The sequence below is a fragment of the Schistocerca piceifrons genome, chromosome 7 (genome assembly GCF_021461385.2).
Source record: "Schistocerca piceifrons isolate TAMUIC-IGC-003096 chromosome 7, iqSchPice1.1, whole genome shotgun sequence".
NCBI lineage: Eukaryota > Metazoa > Arthropoda > Insecta > Orthoptera > Acrididae > Schistocerca > Schistocerca piceifrons.
Window position 1 is genome coordinate 341,071,764 of NC_060144.1, and position 13,807 is coordinate 341,085,570.

The window sequence follows — 13,807 nt, forward strand, 5'->3', positions numbered from 1 at the left end:
CATTATCGCAGATCTAGATTTCGACTGTTACACAGTTATCTTCAGTGCATATGACAACAAAGTGTCGCTTAGTAAACAATATTGGTGCAGAGCTTACAGGAGTCTAATTTGAACTGTCACCTGTTGTCGTATCCACTGAAGATGAATATGTAACTGTAATCTAGATCTGCTATAGTAAGATGACGTGTTTTGCGAACGATTGCTGTACTTTTCTCTATTGTCAACTAGTAAGACTTTAGGACAGATTAAGTCTGTGCTCTAAATCTGCACTGCATCTTGGAGAATTACTTTAATCGAGGAATGTTACTACCAAAATACGTGCTTCGAAAGTAGCCTTAGAGGGAGGTGCGATGTTGCCAAATGGTCGGTGCTGATTTCTATATTATCATAGACGTTAATCATCGGTGACCGAAAATAATCGATACGAAAATATCGACATTAAATCATTAATTTATAGGATTGGGTAAAAAGCAACATACAAACACTTCAGCGCCATACATATTGACACTTAAATACGCCACTAATTAACATTACATATCCCACATCACACTGTATACAAATTTTAAATAACACGATTTCATTATATTGGGTTTCAGTAGGTTCGGGTTACATATTTTCACTTCCATTAAGATGGGCTTATGACATTTTGCATTTCAGTACAGGGACATAGAAGCGCTTTTGTATTTAATTTTCTCAGACTTTTGGTTGGTTTTGACTTCTCGTTCTTCGCAAGACTAAGGGATGAAGACTTTTATATTTAATTTCATCACATTTTTCTATTCATGCGTTAATACTTCATGTTCTTTTAATGACTTGACGTGGAGTCTTGAACCTGTTCACTGCATTTCTCACGCATTTGGCTAGTAATACATTTTCATCCATGTGGTATTAGTAGGTTACTTGACTTCAGTTTGTGCTGTGTACTTTACGTTTGGGTGTATGCACAGTTTTTGTATTATGTTTGTTGGCATATATATGTAAAGAATATGCGTGCTTTGTGCATGTATTTTGTCCGTAAAAGGATCCCTGCGTTGAACATGGTCGTTTCACTGTTGTGATTTTATACTACCTTACGACATAATATTAAGTTGTGATGGTTCTATGTTACTATGTACACCTATTGCCTTTGTATGATCGTCGTCCTTTATTGACTTCTTGCAGTGTACCTGTATAGTTAACAGCTATTGTGCTGTTTACAACTGATCGACTCAACGTATTGCTTCAGTAATGGAAACTTGCTTTACACATTTCAACTGTGGTCAATTTATTCGTTCTATATCAAGACATCTATGGCACATGTGAAGTTGTGATAATAATTTTTCGTAAGTATTTGGACTGTGTAGTCTCATTGTATCTTGTATTCCGCTTTCGTGTTACATTGCGTTTTTCTTGTATTTTGTGAGGATGGTCAATGTTAGAAACCGTCGTAACAGATATGTCTCACAAGGCAGCATTGCGCATTTTTGCAGCATCTTGAAAGCTGGTTCAAATGGCTCTGAGCACTATGGGACTTAATATCTGAGGTCATCAGTCCCCTAGAACTTAGAACTACTTAAACCTAACTAACCTAAGGACATCACACACATCCATGGCCAAGGCAGGATTCGAACGGGTGACCGTAGCGGTAGCGCGGTTCCAGACTGAAGCGCCTAGAAACGCTCGGCCACACTGACCGGCCTCGAAAGCTTAATTCTGAAGCTTCTTGAGCGTGTATGTTCTCGAATCTAGGATCGAGAGATGTTGATATGGTTAATACGTGAACGTGATTTGATACATGTGGTAACGTTACTCTTCACATTCTCTCCAACAGTGTGCACTGCTTGCATGCCAAATATTTTCTTATGTAACATACAAGTTTTTTGGATATCTATACTGCTTGCAACGATTTTTCTCAACAAAATTTCACTAGTGGGCACTACTATACTCCGCGCAATACAACTACGATCTGCCTAATCTGTGGCTATCAGCACCAGTGGCTCACTGTCATGACCGTAATAATATTATTGGAGCAGTTGAAAAAAATCTTTCATTCGTATAGAACGTTGAATTCCAACTAGTGAACTCTTATTGAACTACGATAATGATCGAAGCAGACGAAATTGGTGCTGCGGCCGGGACACGAGCCCTTTTGTTGTTGTTGTTGTTGTTGATGGTTGTGTTTGGTCGTCGCGAACGTCACAAGACATCCGTTCAAGATCGTTGTTGATCCTTTCGCTCGGTTTTTTTATTACAGAGGCCAACCAGCTCTCTGACCGAACACGCTGAGCTACCATGCAGGCACCCCTGGTCTTCTTGCTTGCTAAACAGAAATGCTAACCATTACACAACCGCAGTACGATGGTCAACATTGCTGCACGAACTACCTAAGCTGAGTTCCGTCCCCAACACAAACTTCAATTCATTTTTCCCTTACATGTTGTCACTACTGCCTGGGCTCTCTGATATTGGCAAGCACCCCAGCATTGGACATAATGGGGCGTCCTTGTACCATTGGTGATCTTATAGATGTTATAATTAAATGTTTCCCTGAGACATTTAAGTCTCTTTTTATTATCTACGATAATGATCGCAGCAGACGAAAACCCGGGTTCGAGTCCCGGCTGCAGCAAGAATTTTAATTCATTTCGTCTGCTTATACTCGGCACCAATGTCGATTATAGACTCCTGATGTAAGCTAGCAGACGTGTGCTAGTGAAAAGACTCCCACAGTATATGCGCCAAGGAAGTCAAATACTCTTTTTGGAGTGGTGGAGCCTGAGGATGGCTGTAATGTAGCCCCGTGATAGAATAAAGACATTCTGAAGACACAGCTGTGGTGGTACTTTTTCTCATATGTATCATCATGTCCCTCGTTCGTGCAAGACGACGGATATCCGTAAATTGAACCTGGAATTAATTTTGATTCTGAGCAAAGACAACTGTGAGGCAGTTAACAGTATGGCTTATGAGTGTATCCCCATGCGCGGGGGAGTCGAGCAGTGCGTGGGAGGCTGACCTGCGTGACCTGCCGCCAGTGGGAGGCGTCGTCGGGCCTCCAGACGACGACGTAGACGAGCCTGGCGGTGCCCGGCGCGCCCTTGGGGCCGGTGGCGTTGCGGGGCAGCCGACAGGGCCAGAAGAGGTCGCGGCCGGCGACGGCGAGCAGCGGCAAGGCGCGCGTCTGCGCCACCGGCGTCTGCTGCTGCGGGGGCGGCGCCGGCCCCGAGCCGCCGCCCCCACCCTGGCCGCCGCGGAAGAAGCGGCACGCCTGCCGGCAGCCCGGGAACTGCAAAAGCGCACACAACACACGCTGCCGTCACGCCGGTTTACTGGCACAGTGAGCTGTGGAGCGGAAGTAGCCGGGGGCTGTGAGGGTGCAAGTGTACGGGGGCACACAAAAGCATGGAAACACTACCAACACAACTTATCACCACATCTAATACGCTGTCCGAAAAATGTTTGGCATTCAGCACAAATCAAATGGTTCAAATGGATCTGAGGACTATGGGACTTAACTTCTGAGGTCATCAGTCCCCTAGAACTTAGAACTACGTAAACCTAACCAACCTAATGACATCACACACATATATACCCGAGGCAGGGGTCGAACCTGCGACCGTAGCCGTCTCGCGCTTCCAGACTGTAGCGCCTAGAACCGCTCGGCCACCCCGGCCATCCATTCAGGACAGTTTATAGTGATCTCGGAATAGATAAACACGGGTACTGTGTAGTTTTCAAGGGAATCTTATACCTGTCTGTCTGCAAGGAAATGGCAAGTCCTAATAAGGGTGGCGGAGGTGGATAGCGGTCCCGTACCCTTCTGTCCAAAATACACCACAAAGGCTCAGTAAATAATGAGATCTTCTGACTCTGGTGGTCTGGGGAGATGCAATAATTTGTCCTCGCGCTAACAAAACCAGTGCTGGACAATGCGAGCTGTGCGAACCACCACACGAAAACGAATCATTTTTCCGCGGTCGATAACGGTTATCTGCGACATAACGCACTCACGACTACAAGGAACACTTGATTCTGCTGTTGCGTGCATACACAAACTTCGAGTCTGGGATATTATTATCGCGAGTGGCAGCGAGCGAACAGTGAGTGGTAAGACAAGATGGACGCAGCCTGGCGTGGAGAGAAGCCGCGCATCAGGAGAGGTCACACCTTTCCCTGACCGTGCTAGTAGCGTCAGAGGAGATATTTGTAGTAATCGAGAATTTTTGGTAATCTGTCCTTTTGCTGCGCTTAGTTATTGTTTTCTTGCGCACTGGAGGGATTTTGTCACATTTGTGTATGCATACATTGAAAGCAACATTTGTATATTCGTGGTGTTCAGGTATTTATTTTTGGGTAAAGACACTGTGGAATAACTGAAGTTTTTGCTACTCAAACTGTCGAAGCAAGAGAAACGTCTGAGTAAAGTTTGTCAGTGTCGGAATCGTTAATTTTTAGAATATAGAAAACTAAAAGATTTTATTGGTTCCTTTCATGTTTTACACCGCTAATGGCCTGTTTACCGAAGCCGTCCTGATCATTCAGTTTCAATTTTTTAGAAAAAGGGGGATAGTACTTGCATCAGTAGTTGTGACCATGAATTGCGCTCTCCACGGAGCGCAGTATTTCTTTTGAATTATTTAAGCATGTCGTTGGATGCAGAATATTCGCGCCGCTACAGCGGCAATACGAGACAAGTTGTCTCTTCTGTTCAGTATTAATTGTTAGGAGATGTTAGAGAACATTCTAAAATCGCAGTCATATACAACAGTATTTTTCATGTTTTATAGGATGAGTAATAAGTTTCTATCTTTTGTTCTCAATCAGAATACTGACATGTCCGATTAAGGCTTTTCATAATACAAGTTGTACGGCTACCAATCGGATTTTATGATAACATTAATAAAGTTTCACTAGATAGCCTAGCACTTTTTTTTTTTTGTAGAGTTAAAGGATAGATAAGGACAACATTATCAGTGATAGAGCTACACACATTTTTCGAACATCTGTTGCCATAATCATAGTGTTTGACATAAAACTTTCACCAGGCTGATAATAATTACATTTTTTGATAATAAAACTCTTCTGACCATGATTGGCTTATGGAAGGATGCAGAAGTAAGTCGGCCATGCCCTTTCAAAGGAACCATCCCGGCATTTGCCAGAAGCGTTTTAGGGAAAGCATGGGAAACCTAAATCAGGATGGCTGGACGCGGATTTGAACCGTCGTCCTCCCGAATCCGAGTACAGTGAACTACCCACTGGGTCACCTCCCTCGGTCGTATTGAGGTCACTGCACAAGTGCCACTCGTGGTCAAATACAACAGCGCCACCTGCAGGCTTGACTAGCGTCTGCGTATGCTCAAGGATGCATATCTCGCGCAGTTTCCATATTTTTATGTAACTTTTGTATTTTAGCCGTCAGACGCTATTTAATAATACCATCTCCTCTACTGTACAGAACATCACAAGTAGGCCTATAAAGCAAACAAGTTTTAAAAAGATTAAATTGCAATTCTTACGACAACTTAAACAAAAAACTTGAAAGGGCTTTGCTACAGACAAGCAAATCGGGTCCCACCGATCGCCGTGTCGTCGTCTGCGAATGGCGTCATCCAAATGCGGCATGGATGAGTTTAGCACACTGCTCTCCCGGCCGTAGTCATGTTAGCAGGCCTGGATCCTTTACTTCTAATTCAAGCAGCTCCTCAAGTAGCATCACGACGCTTTCTGCACTCCTTCCCGTCCTCTCACGAAGGAAAGATCATCAGTGGCTATGCTATGATTAGTTCACAATTATGTTGTATAAATGGAGATGATGTTTTTTTAACTACTGACGACGCCTTTGGCACGATTATTTTATGTATCTCCACTGCAGGATGTGATTTTAGTGTATTTTACTTTTGATGAAGGTATATTTACATATACCTAAACCGTGGTCAAAGATTTTAATAAATCTTTATCCTGCAACTGTTTACCGTGAAGAATTTCAACAGTTTCTGTTCCAGCAATGTTTAAAATCTTGATCCATGCCAATATTGGGATCGGGCCCATTCCCCTGACATGGCAGCTACGAAGGCGGACAACCTAAAGTCGTGCCCTTTTCATTAACTGCGAAATGTATTTGCAAACTGCGAATATAATTGTATACCGGCTAACTGTTTACTAACACATGAAAATTTGTGCAAGCATGCACGTCTGCAGGAACATTGCATCGAACTATACAGACACTGTAAAATAAAGACACTGCCCTACTGTGCCTTTTCGATAACTGTCACACCAAAAGCGCAAAGACCTTCCGTGAGTTGAATCACGATTCCAAAAGTAGAAATAGCAGTAGAATGAAGTCACTCTTCAACATACGTTACAAATTTGCCCAGACACAACTAAATTCCAACCCAATTTCAAAAAGTCCTCCAAAGGAAAAATTTGGCCAGGTGCCAGCAGGGCTGAGAGTTCAGTGCAAACTCAATTATATGGACAGACAGTTCATCCATTCCGGGAATCGAGAATTTCGACGATTTTTGCCTATAACGACATCGATACTGAGTGGACAGTTATCGGTCATAGCGATTCCAACTCTTTAGAAAATGTTCCAGTTTTGCTGTTTGATGTCGGATCACTAACGACAAAAGAATATATTTTCGTGTAACATGATTATAGATCAGCAATCTTCTGATTTTTTCCTTTACTTGTACTGAAAAACCTTTCTTCTTGCCAAATTTCATGATTCTAAGTCAAGGCGAAGTAAGCTATAGGTCTTAATTAATGAGTTTGCATCAAAATGGCCGTATCTTTTAATTGCATTGCTTAAAAGCTACATCTTTTTACGGTCAACTTCACGCATATATTTGTTCTTGAAAAAAGACGGCGTAACAGACGGACGGATAACACACAGACTGTCAGAAAATAGTTGACAATTCTTTTCGTGTGATATAATTAGGAAATTCACAGTTTTAGGATTTTAGGTTTACTTTTACAGTGAAACGCTGCTTCTTGGCAAATTTCATGATTGTAGGTATGGCGTCGATAGTTACGATGCCACAAGGTAGATGCACGCTCTCGTAAGTTGGCACTACGGGAGAAGACTAACTACGCCGATCACATCTACATCTACATTTATACTCCGCAAGCCACCCAACGGTGTGTGACGGAGGGCACTTTACGTGGCACTGTCGTTACCTCCCTTTCCTATTCCAGTCGCGTATGGTTCGCGGGAAGAACGACTGCCGGAAAGCCTCCGTGCGCGCTCGAATCTCTCTAATTTTACATTCGTGATCTCCTCTGGAGGTGCAAGTAGGGGGAAGCAATATATTAGATACCTCATCCAGAAACGCACCCCCTCGAAACCTGGACAGCACGTTACACCGCGATGCAGAGAGCCTCTCTAGCAGAGTCTGCCACTTGAGTTTGATAAAGATCTCCGTAACGCTATCACTCTTACCAAGTAACCCTGTGACGAAACGCGCCGCTCTTCCTTCGATCTTCTCTACCTCCTCTGTCAACCCGATCTGGTACGGATACCACACTGATGAGCAACACTCAAGTATAGGTCGAACGAGTGTTTTGTAAGCCACCTCCTTTGTTGATGGACTACATTTTCTAAGGACTCTCCCAATGAATCTCAACGTGGCACCCGCCTTATCAACAATTAATTTTATATGATGATTCCACTTCAAATCGTTCCGTACGCATACTCCCAGATATTTTACAGAAGTAACTGCTACCAGTGTTTGTTCCGCTATCATAAAATCATACAAGCCACAGCGCCCCCTGGCCTACGCTGCCGAGCTCAGCGGGTGCCGTCTTGATTTCTGCCCCATTTTATCAAGATCAGAGGGCCTGGAAATATCGCTTCTGATCTAGTGGGCTAGCTTGCTATTGAGACTTTGTATTAAGTTCAGTTAAAGTTTGGACAGCAACGAGTATTTGTTAGCTTTGAAATTGTACAGAACAGTCATCTTAACTTCACAGGATTAGACACTGACTAAGGCTTCACACCTACGTGCTCATCGTAGCCAAAGTTATGTATGCATCTGATATTTATTTGTTTTTTTTTTTTTTACTCTATTAAAAGTCTTAAAGTTACATGCAGTACCGAAGTGCTCTCCTGCTCCTACTCGCTTCCTTCACTCTCGGCCTATATTACAGAAGCAGTTCACAGGAGCAGACACACGCGCCGCCTATCCAGGCGGGATACAAAAGTAGGCTAACGGAAAGTACCCTATAGTATTAGATGCTTGAGTATCAAAATATGTTACATTAATAGCCGTATCTTTTGATTGTATTGACTTAAAAGCTATATTTCCTTACATCTCCAGGGGACCGTAGACCTTAATATGTGGCATAATTTTCAACTTGATACGTAGATTCACTTCTACGAAAAAATGTTTTGAAAAGTCGGACAGACAGACGGGCGGACGGACAACAAAGTGATCCTATAGAGTTTCCGTTTCTATCGATTGAGTACGTAACACAACCCCAACAAGCTATAAAGGACTGAAATTGAATTAAAATTCCATAACATTGCCCTCGCAATAAATTTATGTTCCTTGTGGAGTCCTGCATGCAAGCCACTCGGCACAAGGCGCAGTCACTGTCCGTTCTCTCTCCAGGAAAATACTTCTCGGGAAGCAACACAACAACGTCTAGCGCGTACTATCTGAATTTGTCGTCGCTATCTTTTGTCCGACCGCAACCGCCCACCGAGGGTCAAGGCGTTCGCTGTAAGTTCCGGCTATTCAGCTGCTCGCTGCACCATCAAGTAACAGACTTCTCAAGAAGCATGAACCTACACCTTAATCCGCCTTCCATTCTCGGAAACCGAGACAACACCGGACTGCGCAACTTCCGTACAGCAGACGCCGCTGTCTCGTTGTTGTCAGCCACCGTCTGCACTCACTACAAGTTCCCGCTGTTCCACTGCTCGCCCCAAGACCCAGCGACAGACTTCTCGGAAACCTAGTCAGCACCGCACGGCGCGTCCGAGGTGAATTCGACGCCGCTATCAGTTCCGTTAGCCAGCGGCCGTCCGTCTTCCGAGGTCCAGGTGCTACGTTCCGAGTCATCTGCTGCGTTTCATAAACTAATCCACTCAGTTATTTCAGATAGATTCACACGGTTTTAGAAGACTGTACCTTCTACACGAATTGAGAGAGAACTTTGGGGGAGATTTTGAGCTACGCAATGAGACAAAGTGTACCTCGCTTCCTTGTCGATTCCATTGCCTGTCGTTAGCAATCACCGCGTTTAGCTACCTATGCTTAATGTGTGTCGAGTCGAGACGGCCATGACACGGCAGCTAAAGGTATTTTACTTCTTCATTTTGACAGGAGCAATTAAGATACATCTGTATGATGTGACTTTCGGCTAGAGCATGACACTGCAACGATGGCTAGCCGTGAGGCGCCTATGGATCTCTAGTTGCACCACTGGTCAAAAGGTCGGCTGATACATGATATTTTTGTACGAGGTGCTATGAAGGAGTCCATCTCTGTGGCAATGTGTATCTTCATCCGGCAACTTTGAGTGAAACGCGACGCTTTACAGTAACAGCAACGAATACAGCAGCTCAAGAGGTGCTCGCTAAAGTGTGGTTGCGGTTTGACTATCGCCTAGATATCTGTCGTGTGTCAGATGGAGGGAACATTCACCATTTGTGAAAGGTAAATGAAAACGTTGGTCACACACGTAATTGCGATAAGTACCTCAGGGTTGTGTAAATATATACGCTTGTAAAACTGGAAGGCCATGTTTGGAAACAGTAACTTAGTGCATTATGCGTAAGGTAAATATTATCTCTAGTTTCTATCTTCTTCCATGCAGAACATATAATCTTGTGAAATCGGACGAATTTTTTGAAAATCGGTTAAGTCTAGCAGTTAGTTGGAGAAAGTGCAGAGATAGGCCTGCCTTGCCATAAATGTCGGGATTGGTAACACACCCGTTGCCGCGATGTAGACCATCAGCTTCAGGTTAAGATACAAGCAGCGGCAGGAGTATGGAAATTTTAGAATACCCATAGCCCCACACTAACATAATGAATGTGGTAAATATAGGAATTATCAGACAAAAGGCGGCTCACTATAAAACAACTTCGGTGTTTCAATAATCCTTTAAATGTAGCTGTTTAAAGTATGAAGCAATGGGAGAATGAGCCACGATACCTTTCTCGTGACAGTTTGGTTTACTCATGGGCCGAAATCACACGAAGGCGCTGAGGCCGGGATGCACGTAATACAGCCTGTACTAGAGAGCGCAGTCTCTCTCTGCAAGCTGGCAATGGTATCCCAGGTGGAGGTACTTGCTGTCACTGCGAGAATACACGTTGATGCCACAAGGTTCGTAGAATCTGCATTGATTCAGACAGCCAAGCAGCTATGAAATCTCTACTAGCCCCACCAACGAGAGCCAAGATCGTTGTAGAATCTCTGGTAAGGTTAGGTAAAAGCAACTGGGTAGACATGCTGTGGGTCCTTGGCCACTGAGGTATTACTAGTAACAAACAAGCTGAGAGCCTAGCCAAGACAGTGGAAACGATCCCATTTGTCGGACCGGAACCTTCCTACCATGAATTTGTGGATAAAATGTTAACACATAGCTGGAGCAAACTGCAGCACGTAGAACTTTGGACTAAGAGCTCAAAAACAGACACATGATAGGCTAATGATAACCGAAATCATGTTCAGGGAGAAGTTGTGCAATCCTATACTTGAGCAGGAGGCTGATTAATCTAAAGGTAAGTATAATGTCTGGTCATGTGAACTTCAAAAAACGTCTTTACACAATGACAATAGATATACAAACCCCTAAGTATAGACTATGTGGTGCGGGTGATAAAACTGCACCACATTTACTCTTCACTGTGACGCACTGGTGGCCAAAAGAAGAGACTGTATCTAACAATGACTCAGCAAAGAAACTTCTTCTTCCCTTCAAGAATACTGGCTTAACTAGACTGACACGAGCAACCGGGGGCCAAAACCACTGTTGTTTACCTACCTGATTAACTCATATCAAATCGAGGTTATCCGTTAATTTCTGTTGTTCGGTCGCTAAATGAGTGTTAGTTACAAGTTCCAAAATTATTTAAATGATTCTTCTAACGAAATGATGTGAACGTTCAGTTCACGGGATATGTATTCACAGTTAGTGTTAGCATTAATGAACACATTAAATATTTTTAGTCTGACTCATGCAGCTACACTTATTTTGTTTATTTATGTATTGATTTATTTAGTTCTCCTGGCTACCAGTTTTTAAGTAGAAATGCGTCAATCGAAAAGGAGTTGTCAAGGAGAAATGATTTTAAATTAGATGTAAAACTTACTTCGCTACCTTCCAGATATTTTATGTTATTGGGTAAATGATCAAAAACTTTTGTTGCTGTGTACTGAACCCCTTTCTGAGCCACTGACAGCTTTAACAATGAGTAGCAAAAGTAATTTTTTCCTCTAGCGTTGTAGACATGGACATCACCGTTATTCTAAAACTATGATTTGTTATTTACGGCAACTTTCATTAGCGAACATACGTATTGTGACGGCGCAGTTAAGATGCCTAGATACCTGCATGACATCTGTGGGTGAAAACCACACGTTATTCTTATTGCTCGCTTTTGTGCAATCAATAATTTCTTCCTAAATGATGAATTACCACAGAAAATTGTTCCGTAAGGCTTTACTGAGCGAAAATAAGCACATATGTCAGGAGGTTGATACGTCTGTTTCGAAGATTAACAGTTACACGAAGAGCAAAAGTAGCTAAACAAAATGTTTGAGAGGCTCAGCAACTTTTTTTGTTTTCAAAATTTAGGAAGAGCGTTTTTTGGAGAACACTTCTTTGGAAAATATTGTTAACCAGCTCTTCCGTTTCTTTCCCTCTAACCGGATTTATTATAATACTAATATAAACAGCAAGAAGTACCGATTTTCCCTGTCGACTGTTAAGTGGAAGATCGCTCACGCATAAGGAATAGGAGTGAATACAAAATTGAAACCTATGGGATTCCCTTCGTAGCTTTTTTTTCCTCTCAAAATTTTCTACTTTTCCAATATCGTCTGACTTATTCATCACAACCTTTCGCATTCAGTTTATTATGATCCAATTCAGCTGTGCGTAAAACCATCAATTCCGCAAAATTTGAGTTTTGCTAGGACAGTAACATGCTCTGTACAACCCGAAGACTTCGTGTGAACATGGAATTGGGCAAGACATGCACAGTGAATTTTACGCCTGCAGGTCCTCACGGAAGTATACAACAAACTGGGCACATGACTGTAAAAGTACTCGAAACAATAAACTCTTTATTATGAATCTGGTGAACTACGTTCACAACCCCAGGTACAAATATAACCGGCTACAGACACTTTTTTGTGAGGAAAACGGACCATCTGTGGGAAAAATAACCGAATAACGCAATCATGGTGTCGGCGTGTCTCTGTGAAAATTTAACTCGCTCTGCCACCTATGTTTATACAGTTTAGCATCCGACTGATACAGGAAATCCGTCAACATGTAAAACACACCCATAAAACACACAATAATCTACACCATCGCAATCAAATAGAAGTCTCCGATGACGACTTTTTTGTGAGGAAAACGGACCATCTGTGGGAAAATCAAACCGAATAACGCAATCATGGTGTCGGCGTGTCTCTGTGAAAATTTAACTCGCTCTGCCACCTATGTTTATACAGTTTAGCATCCGACTGATACAGGAAATCCGTCAACATGTAAAACACACCCATAAAACACACAATAATCTACACTACCGCAATCAAATAGAAGTCTCTGATGACGACTTCGGCATATTAGAGGGAGAATTCCAGTGCGATAGTCGCTGGAGACAACATCGATATCCAGCAACAGTACCTATCTGTAGTTGCACCTATGCATGAATAGTCGTCGCTGGCTACCCAATCCGCCAGCGGACCCAATACCCATGAGGATCACGGCCTGCCACCGGAATTTCTTTGCTCTAAGCATATCCGCTATCTCCTGGACTGGACCGTATTACTGATAGCACACACCCAGACGTATGAAAAACTTGACAGGCCCACGTTCTGTTCATCCGTAATTGCTAAAAACCCTTTCTCAGTCGAGGCACTGGAACTTTTTATGCTGGCTACCATGCAAGTTCGGCGCGGAGAGGCTCCAGAGCAAAACTGGAACAATTACGGACGCGCTGTCGTGAAGAGAGGTAATACAGATCGCCGTCCCCAGCTGACGTGGAAGGTAACAATAGTAGAGCGCAGAGCAACAGGTGGCAAGGCGTCCGCCGCTGTGCTGTGCTGTGACAAGGAGTCAGGGCAGCGGGGTCACGCCGCCTCTGGACGAGACAACTTGTCGCGGCGCAACAGGTGGAAGCAGTCTGCGGCCTCAGCGCACGGCCCTCTCTGCAGACGCCTCCCGGCCGGGTGACAGGCGACGCCCAAGTCATCTGTCAGCGGTCCTCCATCTGATACCGCTTTCCCGTGCCTACGCTACTTTCCTCGCCGATTTATGCTAAATAATATGTTTTTGAGACACTACACAAGCTCAGCCTCACACGCAGCTAACGTTCTCCAGTTTACCAATTTCTGTTACAGTCTCTGGGTTCCGTGCTGTCTCCTGATATCGATTTCTCAAACGGAGGACCAAAGACAGTCTGACGAAATTCTGAGTTAATTTTCTTACTTTACCTTACCGTGCGTTTCCGCTTATCAGCAGTTTCCTGTTTTCAGATCCCACAAAATTCTATCGCGCCATTCTTCCGATAGACCCCTCACTCCCACGGCTTTGGCTGTAGTTACCGTCCACGTTCCCATCGGCCTCTTTCGGTTTCCTCTTC

At 43.5% G+C, this 13,807-nt stretch overlaps 1 protein-coding gene across 1 annotated transcript in view; it reads right to left on the reverse strand.

The window, feature by feature from the left end:
• LOC124805691 overlaps positions 1–13,807 on the reverse strand; it is a gene marked incomplete at its 3' end in the record, with an annotated part of 158,839 nt that overhangs the window by 14,461 nt on the left and 130,571 nt on the right. The window contains exon 4 of the mRNA XM_047266261.1: positions 2,996–3,265. Coding sequence (XP_047122217.1) covers positions 2,996–3,265 — 270 coding nt within the window. The remainder of the gene's footprint in view (positions 1–2,995; positions 3,266–13,807) is intronic.